Source organism: Gobio gobio (assembly GCF_949357685.1).
Source record: "Gobio gobio genome assembly, chromosome: 2".
NCBI lineage: Eukaryota > Metazoa > Chordata > Actinopteri > Cypriniformes > Gobionidae > Gobio > Gobio gobio.
The window spans coordinates 46,283,807-46,303,125 of NC_137098.1; the positions used below are offsets into that span (position 1 = coordinate 46,283,807).

The 19,319-nt window shown below is 41.2% G+C and overlaps 1 protein-coding gene across 1 annotated transcript; it reads right to left on the bottom strand.

The window, feature by feature from the left end:
* Positions 1 to 5,308: 5,308 nt before the first annotated feature.
* Positions 5,309 to 6,392, bottom strand: fshb (follicle stimulating hormone subunit beta; the record flags this gene model as incomplete). Its single annotated transcript, XM_079843836.1, has 2 exons — positions 5,309 to 5,530; positions 6,219 to 6,392. The coding sequence occupies 2 exons, from the start codon at positions 6,390 to 6,392 to the stop codon at positions 5,309 to 5,311; spliced, it is 396 nt and encodes a 131-aa protein (XP_079699962.1).
* Positions 6,393 to 19,319: the final 12,927 nt, after the last annotated feature.

Genomic DNA, 19,319 nt, shown 5'->3' on the forward strand with positions numbered 1-19,319 from the left:
GTTGATGCACAGCCATTTTCAGATCTCTCCAGAGATGTTCGATCGGGTTCAAGTCTGGGCTCTGGCTGGGCCACTCAAGGACATTCACAGAGTTAACCCGTAGCCACTCCTTTGTTATCTTGGCTGTGTGCTTAGTGTTGTTGTCCTGTTGAAAGATGAACCTTCACCCCAGTCTGAGGTCCAGAGCGCTCTGGAGCAGGTTTTCATCAAGGATGTCTTTTTGCACATTGTTGCATTCATCTTTCCCTCGATCCTGACTAGTCTCTCAGTTCCTGCCGCAGAAAAACATCCCCACAGCATGATGCTGCCACCAGTATGCTTCACTGTATAATAATTTGTTACATTTATATCGCACTTTTCTAGGCTCTCAAAGCGCTTTACAAATACCCCTTTTCCACCAAGGCAGTGCTAGAGCTAATTCAGAGCCAGAGCTAGTCCCAGTTCATAGTTGGTTCGACTGTGGAGCTTTCTAAGAACCGTTTGCTTTTCCACGGGCTGAGAGCCACAACAGAGCCAGGTCTTACGTCACTGTATACGTCTCATCTCTCTCAGCAAAGCTAGCGAGGCAGCGGCAATGTTGCCAAGTCCGTGGTTTTGCCGCGGGCTGTTTTTTCATGTCCACGGGATGAAGCGACCCCAATTATGTGATATTTAGCCCCATATTGCGAATTTTAGTAGGCAACCATGCCAAAAAACACATATTTTACCCCCAAATGTGATTTTTACTGGGGAATCCCCCCTGGAACGCGATTGGGCTTGTTTTGAGCTTGTTTTGAGTAGCAATTGGGCGGGTTTGTTGTGAAAACCTAGCAACCCTGCCGGGAAACACACACACACACACACCAGGCTTGTTCGAGACGCATCAGCGCTTGCCAGACCGATCCACATATGATATAAAAACGCATGAGTGAATCAAAAGCATAAGGAGTCATGTGCTCTCGCTGGACTCGTTATCATACGGCGATCGGTCTCTGCACAGCACCGCTGCGAACAAGCCTTCCATCAACAATGCAAACGTTGCGTTACTATTGATTCACATGGCTTTACGATCCTACATCGGCATCAAAACACAACGCAAACACAGCGAATCCAACGCATTCATGCAGTTCGCCGTAATTTGTATAGACGGAGATTACAAACGAACAGTAGCTGTTAGCTCCATTAGCTGCTATTTCACAATGGCGGATCTCAAGTTTGTGTTCATCTTGTTGACCCCGCCCCCAGCGCCTGACGTAATCGGTTCTTACTTCTAGCCCTGTTCTAGCCCAGCAATGTTTTGGTGCTACTTAAGAACCACTTTTCCTGGCTCGGAGCTAGGGCTTTGGGTGTGGAAACACAAAGAACCGATTAGAAACTAGGCTCTGGCTCCGATCTAGCTCTGGCTCTGCTTTGGTGGAAAAGGGGTAATAGAAGGGGGGAATCTCCTCATCCACCACCAATGTGCAGCATCCACCTGACAACGTATGGCCACTCTACCATACGGACCTGATTGGTGGAGTGCTGCAGAGATGGTTGTTCTTCTGGAAGGTTCTCCTCTTTCCACAGAGAAATGCTGGAGCTCTTTCAGAGTGACCATCGGGTTCTTGGTCACCTCCCTGACTAAGGCCCTTGTCCCCCCATAGCTCAGTTTGGCTGGGCGGCCAGCTTTAGGAAGAGACCTGATGGTTCTAAACTTTTTCCATTTACAGATGATGGAGGCCACTGTGCTTATTGGGACCTTCAATGCTGCAAAACATTTTCTGTACCCTTCCCCAGATCTGTGCCTCGATACATTCCTGTCTTGGAGGTCTACAGACAATTCCTTGGACTTCATGGCTTGGTTTGTGCTCTGACATGCACTGGTAACTGTGGGACCTTATATAGACAGGTGTGCGCCTTTCCAAATCATGTCCAATCAACTGAATTTACCACAGGTGGACTCTAATCAAGTTGTAGAAACATCTCAAGCTGCGTCCGAAAACCTAGACAGCTGACTCGTTGCCTCGCTGCCTTATCAGACAATGGCTTGTAAGGCAGCGTTTGTGCATGAAGGCACCTCACAAAACTAATTTCAGACAGACTTCTTAGGCAGTTTAACCGTTTAATGATCTACAGCAAAATAGAGAGAGCTTTGGTGAGAACTAAACAAATATTGAATTACTACATTAGTAATTTCTCGCTAGAAATGACATCAGAAGTAGAAAATGTTGGTAAAAAACATACATTTACACACAAACTGACCAGCAAACGCAACTTTCGGACAACATCTTTTTTTCCCCAGCTCAACTGTCACAGAATGGAACGCACAGGATTGTGGGATATCAAAGGCAGCGAAGGATACAAATATGATGCTTTCAAAAAGCGATCAGATGAAGGTATCTCAGGAGACAGGAAGGGAAGCTAACATTAGATTTGGACGTGCCTTGGTGCCTTCCTGCCTTCCTGCCTTGAAATGTGTCCTCCGAAGGCAGCATTTTCCAGGTTTCGGACGCAGCCAAAGATTATCAGTGGAAACAGGATGCACCTCAGCTCAATTTTGAGTGTCATGGCAAAGGCGATGTGATTGTTTTGTTTTTTATTTTTAATACATTTGTAAAGATTCTTTCACGTTGTCATTATGGGGTATTGTTTGTAGAATTGAGGAAAAAATATTTAGCTTAAAGGGTTAGTTCACCCAAAAATGAAAATTCTGTCATTAATTACTTACCCTCATGTCGTTTGACACCCGTAAGACCTCCGTTCATCTTCAGAACACAAATGAAGATATTTTAGTTGAAATCTGATGGCTCTGAAAGGCCTCCATTGGCACAACGCACGGTACACTCTCAAGACCCTTAAAAGGTACTAAAGACGTCGTTACAAAGTCCATCTCATTACAGTGGTTTTACAATAACTTTATGGAGTGACGAGAATAGTTTTTGTGCGCAAAAAAACCCTAAATAACGACTTATATAGTGATGACGATATCAAAACAAGGCATCATAAACCTTCGAAGCGTTATGAATCAGTGAGTCGAATCAGCAGTTTGGATCGCCAAATTTCAGCAGTTTGGCGGTTTGACACGCGATCCGAATCATGAATGATTCGACTCACTGATTCATAGCGCTTCGAAGCTTCATGATGCCGTGTTTTGAAATCGTCATCACTATATAAGTCGTTATTTAGGGTTTTTTTGCGCACAAAAACTATTCTCGTCACTATAAAGTTATTGTAGAACCACTGTAGTGAGATGGACTTTGTAACGACGTCTTTAGTACCTTTTAAGGGTCTTGAGAGTGTAAAGTGCCATTGTGTCAATGGAGGCCTTTCAGAGCCATCAGATTTCAACTAAAATATCTTCATTTGTGTTCCGAAGATGAACGGAGGTCTTACGGGTGTCGAACGACATGAGGGTAAGTAATTAATGACAGAATTTTCATTTTTGGGTGAACTAACCCTTTAATCCATTTTGGAATAAGGCTGTAACATAAGTCACTGATTCTTGAGATAAGGGACAAAACATGTTTTAGATGTTAAAAAATAAAAACACTACATTATTACAAATTGGTATTTTTGTAAACAAAGGTCTCAGATAATGCACAATGTATGGGAACAGGCTTATTTCTAAATATGTGTTCTAAAAATGTATATTTATTCACTTCATAACTTAATTTGTCAACTCTGTCAGACACACTTAAAAGCATGCTAATTTAATTTTATCTATCCAAAAACAGTGTAAAGTCTTCAGTTATGTAATACTGGTGTTTAGTAAAGGAGCAAAGTCATACAATACATTCTCTGTTTTTTTTGTTTTGTTGTTTTTTTCCCCACACTATTATGAACAACCCGGTTTCTAAATTCCTTAATTCTCCTCCCTCCTTTTAATATTAGGCATATATCACCAATGTTCTTAGGTAATTAAGACCATTGATTTTTTTTTACATTTTTACACAATAAATTGAAAAAAGAATAAGACATTTCTTTCAAAATTAACAAAAACCTTCACCTGACAGTGTAAAATACTCCACCTTAAACAAGTTGTACAGTGGAGCAATTTTTTTTATTTTTTTCTCAGTTGTAGCTGCCTTAAACATATCAAAATGGCAAGATTTATCCGACAGCTATTTTCAGAAACTATTACACTGCGATGACGGAGTTGACACGTTAAGGCTGTGACTGCAGAGACTTCAATTTTGTTTGTTTAAAATATTAAAAAATCTATAACTTCCAGGACTATGTGTCCTACTGTGAGATCCACAATGAGCAGGAAATAGTAAATGCTCAGAGTTAAAGCTGCCCATGACTCTGCCTGATTTATTCAGAATTCAAAAAAATCCTGACGGAGTCGACGCAAAACTTTTATAGCTATTTTTTAATGGAAATATAATTCAATATTTACCTTTTGTATTGTGTGATATCTTAAAGATCTCCGCCTTTTAATGTAACTGTTTATTTTTTAATTTGTTGCATTTTTAAACACTTTGTTTGACAGTCTTACATTGTGACCTCATGCTGAGGACAGGTTAAATTACATGTGTTTCCAAGTATAGAGAGTGATTTTAAAATGATACTAATATATAATACATGAGATTTGTTAACCTTGTGAAGTTTTTACTCATAAGCAACTGTAAGTTATGCATGTTTTCATTTGTAGATGACACTTTCAAGTGCATCTGTTATTATGTAGTGGCTCTTGTTTCTATCATCTGTTCCTTTTATTACCACACATGAGTATTAAAGCTGCTCTGTGATGTGCCATAACTTATTTATCTTTTTATATGTATAAGAGATTGTCCCTGAAAACTCTTTGATATTCATATTGATTCATTCCTAATTTGATTATGTAAATCGAGTATGGTTTCAGTGAGTTTGCTCAGCGTATCAGAGAGAGAGCATCCTCACAGAGAGACATTTTTACAGTTGGTCTCAGAAGGATAATTATAAGCTTTGGTAAAAATGCACCAATTTCACAAGCAAAATGAACGTGTCTGTGGGTATAAGCACTTGGGAACAGATGGTTTATCACAGGAAATGAGTTCTGTTTATGTTATTTGGGAGCTGTTTTAATGGTGCAGTTTGTGCCTGACTGAGATTATTGACACCAGAGCCTACAGAAGATACAAACAACAGGATGAATCAATATCTCACAGATGACCTGTTGGGAGCCAAAGTATTTTTTATTTTTTTTGTATGAATGGGTTATTGCAGATTATTCAATTTATTGGTACTTACAAACAATGTGGAAATGTTTTATATTTGTTTTATTCCATTATGCAATTTACATTTAATTATGAAAAAACTAAATATTCAAAATTGTACGACAGGCTTTCAAATGGTTTGGTTTCCTTGTCTAATGTGCAGTGCAGCTGGACGTCTGCTGGCTGAGAACTCCACAGTCTGTGATGTCAGAGTTACATTTGCTGCACTCACAGCTGAGGGCCACAGGGTAAGTGAAAACTGAGTCAGCCCCGGCCGGGCAGCCTTTAAACTCATAGGTCTCGTAGGCCCTTTCGAAGAAGTTACAGGTGTTCTGGTCATAGTACTGCATCATGGGGCTACGGTAAACTCTATCCTGTCAAAATGGAAAATATTTTAGTTCCCTTTTGCCTGGTGCTAGCGAAACAACAACAACAACAACAACAACAAATCTCTGCACTTAAGCTACGCAGTTTCAGAAATATTAAAACAATGAAAAAATTTAAATACAAAAAAAAATACACACACACACGTGTGGTTCACTATCTTTGTGGGGACTCTCCATAGATGTAATGGTTTTTATACTGTACAAATTGTATATTCTATCAACCTTACACTAACCCCTAAACTTACCCATCACAGAAAACGTTCTGCATTTTACATTGTCAAAAAACTCATTCTGTATGATTTTTAAGCTTGTTTCCTCATGAGTCAGCATGCATTCAGGTTGTCCCCACCGGGATAGAAAAACACACACACGCATGCACACACGCACAGATATATATTCAGCAAGTTTCCCAAAAAAGATTATGCAGCAATGATTTTTACATTGATAATAATAAGAACCATTATTCATAAATAATAATTAAGCACCAAATCAGCATATAAGGATTTCTGAAGGATCATGTGACACTGAAGTAATGATGCTGAAAATTCAGTTTTGCCATCACAGCAATAGATTTGAGGCTTGTAAAATGAACTATTACAGATAGCACACGTATATATGTCAAATGTGCACACATACATGTTCAAGTAAAGGTTACAAGAATATTACTTCATCTTACATGTGTTGTGCAAAGCCCGGCACAGGCAGTGGTGTCGATTGTGATGCAGCTGCCACATTCCTCACTTTCCACGGTAATGGAGATATTGGTAAGCCGACAGCTGGACCTGCATTCTGATCCTGCCCTCATTAGCGCCGGCAACAGCATCACCATAACAACAAAGCGCATCCTCATCTGGGAATCGATGCAAAAGTGTGCGGCTAATCAAATACAGGTACTGCAGTGGATAAAGTATTAGTGCTGCATGTTGTGTCCATCTTGGGGTTCTTTTTTCAAAAGAAAATCACCATTGAAAGTGTAAGCTAGCCCAGAGCACAGGACAACACATTAACAAAAAATGCGAGTAACTATAGGATAAATAAGCTGGTCTATATAGATTTGGTTTGGGCAAAGCAACAAACAAACACATTCAAACCGAGGTCGAACTACACTGTAATATAAAGTTCATGTCAATCTTACCTGCTGGAGTTTTCGCTGAGACAAAATCACTTCACCTCCATTCACATGGACACTTATACCCTCCTGTCAGACGTGACGCCCACATCTAGTTGAGAGCAGCAATGTCTTATCAAACTATTGCATTTGCTTTTGTGGAGGTGGCGCAAATCCCCAAAAGCCCTGTGGCCATGGCATTCAGTCAGGCTTAGACAGAACTGGATCCATGTAAAGGCCACCACTGATGTTCTGCTTTTCAAGGTCAGCGTTCTACAGCACAATTGATGGATTGAAAACCACTGGAACAACAGCTGGTCTTCTCTGAAAGATCCACACATGACTGCTTCAACAGCCGACTTCTGACAAACAAACAAATCTGCCGAACAGAATATATATATATATATTTTTTTGTATTAATAAACTAAATATCAATCAGTTTTCAGTCTCCACTGCATCTGTCCAGTTTTCACCTATTTGAAAGAGTTTCTCGTAGGTATCTACCAGATGTAGATGATGTTCCTAAAAGAAAATTTGCATATAGTATTTTGTATGTCTGTGAATGTATTTGGCATGTCAAATGATCCAATAATAGCATGTTTTCCACCATAGGCCTATCTATTCATTTTTGTATTTCAAAATGATATTGAGATGCTCACAGGCTTTGTGTAATGGGTGATTTAGGTGAAGGATGCATTAAAATGATCAAAAGTGATAGTAAAAACATTTCGAGTTTTAGGGTAACACTTTATAATAAGTATAATAAAGTACTCACAAATCATTAACAAACTATTAGTTTATACTTTATTCATATAGTTTATATATTGTAGTCTCTGCATTGTTAATATATATATAAATAATAGTGAGTTCTTCATTCATTGTCACTAATTAACACAATCATTATTGTTGAATTAGCTCGTAGTAAAGGAATTGTTAAATGGTTATTAGGAGTAAATAGTTCTCACTTAAGGTTAGATCACAGAAAAATGAGAAAATGTCATTATTTAAGTGCTTTAAACCAACCTTTATTGGACATAAATTGCATTCATATTCAGTAATGTTGTGTAGAAACTGTGTATTCTATCCCTTTACACTAAACCTATATATATATATACAGTACAGGTGCAGGTCATATAATTAGAATACCATCAAAAAGTTGATTTATTTCACTAATTCCATTCAAAAAGTGAAACTTGTATATTATATTCATTCATTACACACAGACTGATATATTTCAAATGTTTATTTCTTTTAATTTTGATGATTATAACTGACAACTAAGGAAAATCCCAAATTCAGTATCTCAGAAAATTAGAATATTACTTAAGAGCAATACAAAAAAAAGGATTTTTAGAAATCTTGGCCAACTGAAAAGTATGAACATGAAAAGTATGAGCATGTACAGCACTCAATACTTAGTTGGGGCTCCTTTTGCCTGAATTACTGCAGCAATGCGGCGTGGCATGGAGTCGATCAGTCTGTGGCACTGCTCAGGTGTTATGAGAGCCCAGGTTGCTCTGATAGTGGCCTTCAGCTCTTCTGCATTGTTGGGTCTGGCATATCGCATCTTCCTCTTCACAATACCCCATAGTCAGGCTAGTTTGCTGGCCAATTAAGAACAGGGATACTTTTTGAATGGAATTAGTGAAATAAATAAACTTTTTGATGATATTTTAATTATATGACCAGCACCTATATATAGTTAGCGTGATTTTTACATAATACAATGTCATATTTAATAAATAAAAGGCATTTTTCTATCGTGATTTTAGCCCTCTGGCTTGAATGCTCTGTTTGAAGCATGTCTGCTGTAAGACTTCAGTGTAAACGGCCACTTTTGTGATTGGCAGACATCTTTGCATTTGAAATGTGTATTACACCTCTATGTTTTTTTTACTATTACAGCTGTCGAGATTAACGAATCGTAAAAGTGATTAAATTGTTCACAAATTTGTCTAAATCTGTTTTAGTGAGCACTTCGTCTTTGCTGAGATAATCCATCCACCACACAGGTGTGGCATATCAAGATGATTAGACAGCTGTCCAGTCAGTATCTGGTGTGATCACTATTTGCCTCACGCAGTGCAATACATCTCCTTCGCATAGAGTTGATCAGGTTGTTGATTGTGCCCTGTGGAATGTTGGTCCACTCCTCTTCAATGGTTGTGCGAAGTTGCTGATATTGGGCAGGAACTGGAACACGCTGTCGTATATGCCGATCCAGAGCATCCCAAACATGCTCAATGGGTGACATGTCCAGTGAGTATCCTCGCCATGCAAAAACTGGGATGTTTTCAGCTTCCAGGAATTATGTACAGATCCTTGCAACATGGGGCCGTGCATTATCATGCTGCAACATGAGGTAATGGTCGTGGATGAATGGCACAACAATGGGCAAAGGAGAAGTGCTCACTAACACAGATATAGACAGATTTGTGAGCAATATTTGAGAGGCCTTTTCTGTACATAGAAAAAGTCTTAAATTTTTAAGTTTAGCTCATAAAAAATGAGGGCAAAAACAAAAGTGTTTATATCATTTTGTTCAGTGTATATACATATACTGCCCTATTCAGGAAACACAAGAACGCGCAGTAATCTCAGAAAATTTAATCCGGATATTTTAATCCAATCCGCAAATTAGTTTGAAGAACCAAATTAGCCAGAGATCAGTTATCACGATTAGAAGATCTGGGATCTGTCAAATCATCTCAGATGTATTGTTACGGCCTAAGCCTTATGAGTGTTGTATTTGAATTGTGTGTTTGTGGTCTGATTCATTTTTTTCTCTTCTGAGTGTTAGGCTCCGCCCCTGCACACCTGTGTCCCGTCGCTCTAATCGCTCCTGCCAGAGTATATAAGAGAGGATTGAACCAGAATGAGGCGCGCAGCGGTGAATCCCGTGTGCGTCATGATGTCCAGCCGGCCGTTGAAGACAAGCTGTGTTCTATGTGTTCTATGTGTTCTATGTGTTCTATGTGTTCTATGTGTTCTATGTGTTCTATGTGTTCTATGTGTTCTATGTGTTCTATGTGTTCTATGTGTTCTATGTGTTCTATGTGTTCTATGTGTTGTTCTTTTGGGGTTGATCTATCTGTCAGTTTCTGTGAAGTATATGTTGACTATGGTACAGTTAAGTGTTATTGTTACATGTGGAGAGTAAGGAAGGAGAGATGTGAGTGTGTGCAATCATTTTCCAGTCTTATAATAAATGGTTAAATTGCTTTTGGCCTCGCATTTCCTTTTATGTTCGGACCCCTTATTTAATGAGCATCTTACAATAGGGGTTCGTAACATAAATGGGGGCTCGTCCGGGATCTTGTCCCGATTGTTTTTCTTTTAAGGTTGATTGATTTGATTGACCTACTTGGATTCGGTGGAGTAGATTGGAGGTGATCCTACGTTCTCCGGTTAGAAAGAGTAAGCCAGCAGGGCTGTGTTTAGCGCCAGTCCTGACAATGGTTTGCTGCTTATTGTTTTCTTTATTATTTTAGTTTGTTGTTTTTGGAGGTATTCCGGGGGAGAGAGAAGTCTCTTAATCGGTACCCTCTGAAGACTAGTGAGGTTCTAGTTAGATTGATGGTTAGGTAAGTAGGTCCTGAGTGCGTTGGATTTTTTTTCCTCATTGTCTACACATTGATTCTTTTCTTTTCCAAAGATGGCAACATTTGAGTTAAGCCAATTTATAGAGCAACCTAGTGTTGAAGTATTAGAGACATGTCGTAAAAATGATTTGTTTCTTATTGCTCAACATTATGAGATTGCTATCTCTAGAACACTGCGTAAAGACGTGTTAAAAGCTTGTTTAGTGAATAGTTTGATTAATCAGGGGGTATTTCCTTCTAGGGAGACTGTTCCTGTTGCAGCAGAGGAGTTTGCGGCACCGGCTGCAGGAAGTCCTCCCTTATGCATGTCGATTGGTGATCCAGTTACTCCATTGATTGGGGTTGGTGCGGGGGTAGGTCCGTCTGTTTCAATGCCTAAATTTGAACCTTTTTCACTTTCTACAGAGGCATCACCGGGAGTTCGGTCGGATCCACGTCTAAAGTTACGTCTGGCACGGTTACAACTGGAGACTCAGGATAGAGCTCAGGCGAGACAAGATGATTTGAAACGTCACATCGAAATGTATCGAATCGATGCAGATACAAAAGTGCGACTGCGGCAGTTGGAATTGCAGGCTGTTCCAGAGGTACCTAAAAAATCTATTTTTAAAACATCTAGTTTGAAGAGTAGTTCTGAGACATCAGCTGGTCCATCAGATTCGAGTATTAATTCTGTGTCGGCTGGTACTACATCTGAGTGTGTAGCGGCACCGTTTTCAACACATTTTGATGTGGCTAAAAATATCTCTATCGTTCCACCCTTTCGTGAGAAGGAAGTTGAAGCGTATTTTCAAGCTTTTGAACGAGTGGCTGTTGCTTTAAGATGGCCAAACGAAGTTTGGGCGTTAATGTTACAATGTAAACTATCTGGTAAGGCGCAAGAGGTGTGTGCATCTCTCTCGTTAGAGGAAAGTGTGCAGTACGATGCCGTGAAAACTGCCATTCTACGGGCATATGAATTGGTGCCGGAGCATTATCGACAGCGATTTCGTACCACGAAGAAGGCCGCGTCTCAAACTTTTGTCGAGTTTGTTCGTGAAAAGGGCATTTTATTTGATAGGTGGATTAAAGCGTGCAAGGTAACTGACTACAATTCTTTGCGAGAACTTTTGTTGGTTGAAGAATTTAAAAACTGTGTTTCAGAACGTACTGCGTTGTACTTAAACGAACAAAAAGTCAGCACGGTACAACAGGCTGCTGTGTTAGCTGACGAGTACACTTTAATGCACAAAACTGTGTTTTTTAAGCGTTCATCTGATTCTGGGGGTCCCTCATCGAAAGAAAATGAGAATTTTTCTGATTCAAAAAATAAATGGGTTCCTACCAGTCCGAAGTCTAATAGAGAGTGCGGTTATTGTCATAAAATGGGACATGTGATGGCTGAGTGTCGTACTCTAAAACGGAAACAAGAGCGACAAGAGTCCTCTTTTCAGCCTCGAGGTTCTGTTTTAGTGAAAACTTTGTCTCCGTCGGTCTCGGGTTCTCCTGCGACATCTGATAGCTGTTTTCAGCCTTTTATGTTCGATGGATTTGTATCATTAACTGATAAGGTCGAAGGTCGAAAACCGGTAAGAATCCTCCGTGATACAGGAGGGTCTCAGTCCTTTATATTATCAGATATTTTGGATTTTTGTGCTGAGTCGGCGTGTAATACCAGCGCAATCGTGCAGGGTATTGAAATGGGTTTTGTGCCCGTTCCTCTTCATCGCGCATGCGCATGCGTCTCTTCTGATTTAGCGTCTGGGTGTTTTGAGGTTGCAGTTTGTCCCTCTTTACCTGTGAAAGGTGTTGATTTTATCATGGTAAACGACATAGCTGGAGGTAAGGTAATGCCGGTAGTGCAAGTGATTGATGTTCCGTGTAATGATTCGCAGGCTGATGTACTTGCTAAAAAGTTGCCACAGGTGTTTAGTGCTGTTGTGACGCGAGCCCAAGCTAAGCATGATATGCAAGAAAGTAATGCTCTCTGCGATTCCGTCTTCTCAAAGATTTTGAAAGATGATATTATTTCTGAATCTTCAGACGCGTCTAAAACGACTTTGAGCTCATCCCTCTGCTTTGATCTTGCTGCTGATTTGCCCGTCTCGCGTGAAACTCTGATTGAAGCTCAGAGAAATGACCCCTCATTAAACAACTGTCGTGCAAGTGTTGAAAATGAGATGACACCGCTGCGTAACCAACAGTTCTACTGGAACGATAATGTGCTCATGCGTAAGTGGAGTAGATTGCTGAATCCTGAGCAGCGGGAAGATTGGAATGCAGTGCATCAAATTGTGGTACCTTTGAAATATCGACCACATGTTTTAAGTCTGGCCCATGACCATCCTTGGTCTGGACACCTTGGGATAACCAAGACCTATAACCGGGTGCTCCAACATTTTTTCTGGCCAGGGTTGAAATCTGATGTCGTAAAGCATTGTAAGACATGCCATACCTGTCAGGTTAGTGGAAAACCTAATCAGGTGGTACCGCTTGCTCCTCTCTGCCCTATTCCTGCAGTTGGCGAACCATTCGAACGCGTTCTCGTTGATTGTGTGGGCCCACTTCCTCGTGCTAAGTCTGGCTGTCAATATTTATTGACAATCATGTGCGTAGCCACACGTTTTCCAGAAGCCATTCCGTTACGGAACATAACAGCAAGGATGGTAACAAAAGCTTTAATAAAGTTTTTTACAACTTTCGGGTTGCCGAAAACTGTCCAAACCGATCAGGGTTCAAATTTCGTGTCTCGTGTGTTTCGTAACTCCTTAAAGGCTCTTGGAGTGTCTCACGTTGTGTCGAGTGCCTATCACCCTGAGTCGCAAGGGGCTTTGGAGCGCTGGCATCAAACATTAATATCTGCGCTGCGCAAATATTGTTTAGAGACTGGGAATGAGTGGGACGAGGGAGTTCCATTAGTCTTATTTGCGGTGCGTGAGGCACGACAGGACTCGCTGGGGTTTAGCCCGTCAGAGCTCGTGTTCGGGCATAATGTCCGGGGACCCTTAAAGATGTTGAAGGAGGAATTCCTCTGTACAGGTTCGTTCGCTAGGACTAATGTTCTTGATTTTGTCTCACGTACTCGTGAGCGTTTGCGTAACGCTTGTACTGTGGCGAAGGAGGCACTGTCTCTTTCCCAAAAGAAAATGAAGAAACGCTTTGATCGAAAGGCAGTTGTGCGTAATTTTCTGCCAGGAGAGAAGGTTTTAGTGCTGTTTCCCATTCCTGGGTCCACTCTCTCTGCCCGTTTTTCTGGCCCTTATGTGATCAAAAGTAAGTTGAGTGAAACTGATTACATCTTATACACTCCAGAACGGAGGCGAAAAACTCGTTTATGTCACGTGAATATGTTAAAACCCTATTTATGTCGTGTTGAACCAACAGAGAACAGCGTTGAGGGTTTGGCCTGTGAACCACTGACTGAGGTAACCACGGAGCATGTTTCATTGCTAACTTATACCTTGCCTACCGACACGGAGGATGATGGGTTGAATGTACCTATGGAAGTTTTGAAAGGAGGATGTTTTGAAAATTCAGAAGTTTTATCTTTGCTTTCCTCTCAGCTGTCCTATTTAACGATCGAACAGCGAGGAGACGTAATGAAGCTGATAGACAGTTTTCCGAGTTTGTTCAATGACGTTCCCCCCGGTACTAATATCATCCAACATGACATAGAGGTCGGCAGTGCATTACCACTCAAGCAACATGCTTATCGCTGTCCAATAGGTAAGAGGGAAGCGATGAAACATGAAGTGAAGTATTTATTGCAGAATGGTTTCGCTGTTCCGAGCCATAGTCCATGGAGCTCGCCGTGCGTTCTGGTACCAAAGGCTGATGGGTCTTTTCGTTTTTGTACTGACTTTAGAAAGGTCAATTCTGTCACCGTGGCTGATGCTTTCCCGTTACCGCGTATTGATGATTGCATTGACAATCTTGGGGGCGCAAAATATATCACTAAGTTAGACCTGCTGAAAGGCTATTGGCAGGTGCCTCTAACGGAGCGCGCTTCTGAGGTCTCCGCGTTTGTAACACCTGACGTTTTTCTGCAATATACACGAATGGCTTTCGGTCTGCGGAACGCACCGGCAACGTTTCAGCGTTTAATGGCAACGGTCTTAGGCAAGGTTCCTAATTGCAATATTTACTTGGATGATGTAGTCATTTATTCGTCTACATGGGCTGAACACATGTTGACCTTATCTGATGTGTTTCGCCGTTTAGAAGCTGCTTCCTTAACGTTAAACCTCAAGAAATGTGAATTCGTTAAGGCTTCTGTCACATATCTAGGGAAGCAGGTGGGAAATGGTCACGTACGGCCATCGGATGTAAAAGTGGCCGCTGTCCTCAGCTATCCAGTACCTACTACGAGAAGAGAACTGCGCAGATTTCTGGGGATGGTTGGCTACTACCGATGTTTTTGCAAAACTTTCTCGAGTGTTGTTGCCCCCTTAACTCAACTGTGTAGTCCTAAAGTGTGTTTCAGCTGGACTAACGAGTGCCAGCAGGCATTTCTCTCTGCGAAATCTCTTCTTTGCAGTGCACCTGTGCTGTCTGCCCCAGATGTGACTCGTCCGTTCCAGCTTGAGGTGGACGCTAGTGGGGTTGGAGTAGGAGCTGTCCTGCTACAGGAGGGTGCTGATGGAATCGGTCACCCCGTGTCGTACTTTTCAGCTAAGTTTAACCGTCCTCAGTTGAATTACTCAACAATTGAAAAGGAAACCTTAGCTATGTTGTTGGCGTTGCAACATTTTGACGTTTATGTGGGGTCTAGCTCTTGTCCAGTCGTTGTGTACACGGATCACAATCCGTTGGTATTCTTGAGTAAAATGTATAACCATAATCAACGGCTGATGCGTTGGGCTTTAATAGTTCAGCCCTATAATTTAGAGATCCGGCACAAAAGAGGATTGGACAACGTGGTGGCAGACGCTTTGTCTCGTGGATTGGTTTAGGGTTTTGTATGTTTTTGTTTCAGAATCAGCTTCCTGTTCCCTTTTAAGGAAGGAAAGCGGAAAATCCCTGATTCTTCCGTTAAGGGGAGAAGTGTTACGGCCTAAGCCTTATGAGTGTTGTATTTGAATTGTGTGTTTGTGGTCTGATTCGTTTTTTTCTCTTCTGAGTGTTAGGCTCCGCCCCTGCACACCTGTGTCCCGTCGCTCTAATCGCTCCTGCCAGAGTATATAAGAGAGGATTGAACCAGAATGAGGCGCGCAGTGGTGAATCCCGTGTGCGTCATGATGTCCAGCCGGCCGTTGAAGACAAGCTGTGTTCTATGTGTTGTTCTTTTGGGGTTGATCTATCTGTCAGTGTCTGTGAAGTATATGTTGACTATGGTACAGTTAAGTGTTATTGTTACATGTGGAGAGTAAGGAAGGAGAGATGTGAGTGTGTGCAATCATTTTCCAGTCTTATAATAAATGGTTAAATTGCTTTTGGCCTCGCATTTCCTTTTATGTTCGGACCCCTTATTTAATGAGCATCTTACAATAGGGGTTCGTAACAGTATTAAGCGAGGTACAAAGAATGGACCCCTGTTTTCTGTTCTGTCGATCATCCTCCCTTGTGTATTTAAGCCCTCAGGTGTCCCAGTTCTTTGTTTGATGTTGTTGTTTTTTTTTACGTGGCTATGCAATGTTATAATTCCTGTTATCTCCTGCATGTTCCTATCGGATTTATGAAAGACTGTTTTCGTTTACATTCCTCCTCATCGTGTAATTATTGCAATCATCCCTGACAATACCCCGACTATTAGCATTCATTCCATATACCCTAAGGCCTGACCATTATTCCCTTGACCAATATCTGTTTAAACGTTTATACAGTGTTATGGATTTTCATTTTGATTCTGTACAATTTTCCTTTACAGATCTCACTCTGTCTCTCTTTGTCTTTTCAAACTCCAGCTCAACCTTGACAAAACTAAGCTCTTTTTTCTTTCAGCCGTGTTCGCCCCCAGTCTCTTTCCATCGCTTTTAAAGGTTGTACAGTCATTGACTCCTGATTTGCACAAATCTTGGAACTTGTCCAAGATGACCCAGTGACGTTCATTTATCATGCTGTGACAAGTGCCCCATCCGAATAAGGCTTTTTAATGTAGAGACAATCTGCCATTTCGCTCCTATCAGTAGCCTACATCCAAAATGCAGCTGCCTGACTTAGTCATTCTCACATTTACTCAGGTCACAATGTACTTATTACCGGTGCCACCGTCATATTCAAGACCCCATTTCTGGCTTACAATGCATTCAGCACCATTACTCTAATAACTATAAGCTATTATCCAATCACACACCCACAGCCTTTACACACAGTCAGAATCTTTACTCTCTACACATAAAAAGCAGCCATCCTGTGTACTTGCCCATGAATAGTGCAACGACAAAATGCTGTCTTGTGAAATACTGCCCCCTTTTATTCTGTATAGTGCCAATTGCATGTTCTATAAAGAATTGACAAGCATAGACCAAAACATAAGGCCAAAACAAGCACCTGCATTTCATTAGTGAGGTAAGGTATTTGAATATCAAGATGTCAATGCACAGTTGTCAAGATAGTAAAGGTTGGTCAATGGAAACTGTTTTACCAAGAGCAAACACAATGTTTGCTGCATTACTGAGCTGGATCAAACAGCCCAATCATTCAGATAGCACACACATTTCCCACTCTACAACAGACCCGGATTTTGTTGAGGTAAAAGATTTGCTTTCCAGGTGATAAAGCATCCGTGGCTTAAACACAGTGCTGCTGATCATACTGGTTTTCTAAAGCTCTCTGTTATAGAATAGAGGCAGGTGGCATAGTGGGAGTAATCATTTGCATTTTGCTTCCATACAAACATTAGTTTAAATCTTGACTGGCATGTTTTTTTTTTTTTTTTTTTGTAGTGTCATCAGTTTGCATGACTGAGTGCTAAACCAGGTGTTTTCAGACCTTTTAATTATTAATGATCATTATATTATGATTGTATTGTATTATAGACCATGTTGTTTCCAAAATGTTGGCCATTATATTACCATGGTAATAAAGCCAAAACAAACTGATATAAATATTATCTGGAAAAATACTTTCCAACAAGTTGACAGCATCTGTTATCGATGTATAAACCTTAAGAAATACATTTTCAATTCAATTTAAAATATGCAGATTTAGGTCTTATTTTAAAACCCTGTGATTAATCTCACGCATCTGGTGTTTAGTAAGAACAGTAATCATTTCAAAATCTGATAAATGTGTTTAAAAACTATCACGTTAAACATATTTAACTGACATCCTGAGTCAACGTTTTAACTTTGAAAGCTCTAAAACGAAATGTTCTCCTCAAGTTTTCAGTGGATCCTGTAGTACCCCCTTTTCGTCTCTTCTTCGGGGTCCCCGGACCTCAGTCTGTGCTAGGCCAAGGGAGGTGAATCTTTTATTTATGCTCCTTGTATAAACTCCTGCTTGTTTAATGGGCCGTGGAAGAGTGAACTGCAGAGCCCTCACGACACAGTCACATTAGTCTTTTTTATGTTATGTTTACATTCTTATCCTTTTTCCAAACGATGACTATACACAAACAGGCCGTGACAGAAAGTGTATTGTGGCTTTTTGACAGAGCCACACACAGGCTGCTTAGCGTGTGCAGCTCGTGCTCTGCAGCAGTCCCTCGGGTAGGCAGTTGCGAAGAACTGGATGTCAACAGATGCATAGGGGCTGTCGAAGTTTGAGAACTGCAGCACACCGGTGCGAGCGCAGTGGCCCGCCACAGCCACTGGGGGGCGATCGAGCTCTTTGCGCGCTGCGCAAACGTGCCTCTCGCGGCGGAGCACAGCTCCCCAATAACACGAGCACAATGGTCAACGGGCGAGACTGAGCGGCAGACAGATGCGCGCTGCGCATACTTACCTAAGGCTATTTCTCATGGCATCCTAAAACTTTGATACATCTCGATTTTGACGCGGCTCGGGTGATTTATCGTGCCACGCAGCATAGACTCTCGGTAGCAGCACCTGCTTTTTGGTGAGTGTTGAGTCCAGGCTTAATGCAGCGGTGCATGTTTTTTGGGGAGGGGGAGATGGGCAGGTGATGAAAGATCCTGTTGAATAAAGACCCAACGGCGAGCCGTGGCCAAAACTGTCATCCCTCGAATGCGATAACACCTGACTGTTAAGGTGTCATGTTCTGCATTTGGCTACGTCGAGGAATATCTGGATTCCCTGAGCAAGAGGAAATTTGGACAAACCTGGGATTTACATCCTCAGCCATCTCTAGCTTGTTATATGAAGGGTGGAAGCTGTGAAGACGTCCTCAAATCATTTCCTACGTAAGTGGCTCGAATAATGGAAGGTGGAGTGCATGAGAGAGCTGATAAATTTCGTGCGACGACTGTTTATAATTAATTGTCATGGGATTTTGGATCAGTAATATCACGCGCTGTTTCCTGTTTCCATGCTTGGCTGGCCTGTTACAATAAGGGTGTGCCATATTAGTATTAGTATTATTATTATTAGAGGTTTGTATTGTTATGTAGCACAAGAATATTGACTTATGCCTTTGTTCCTGATTACTTTTTAAAACTGATTTGCTCACGAGCATATCCATCACAGTCTGCCTCGGCTACATGATGCATTCTACAACACGTTTTTCTTTACTTTGCAGCTGTTGCTGGTGTCAAGCGGATTTGGTGATTCATTCATATCTACTGAAGGGCAGAGGACGGAGCAAACCTACACCCCACCCCTCCCTCACACAGCGAAGATGGGAACCAGTGATTTCATAGGCGAATGAAGTCTCTACGGTGACCGAGCACCTCAGATAACGGAAAGGAGCCGCTCTCTCCTCCTGCATTCAGTTTCCTTTTGGATAACGCACGCGCGCGTTACGCACATGGATTCTAGAACTGTTGGACACATATATCTCATGATGATGATGTCACCTGAAGCACATCGCTTCGCTACAAGTGTAAAGTCCAATTACAATAAGTAAAAGTGATTTGAAAGACCCTAAAGCACTTCCAAAAGGTAGAGTACCAGTCAAGTGCATTTATGAACTTGCTGAACTGTCTTTCTTCAGCCTGCTTTTCATCCTTCTGAACGCTTAGTTTGAGAAG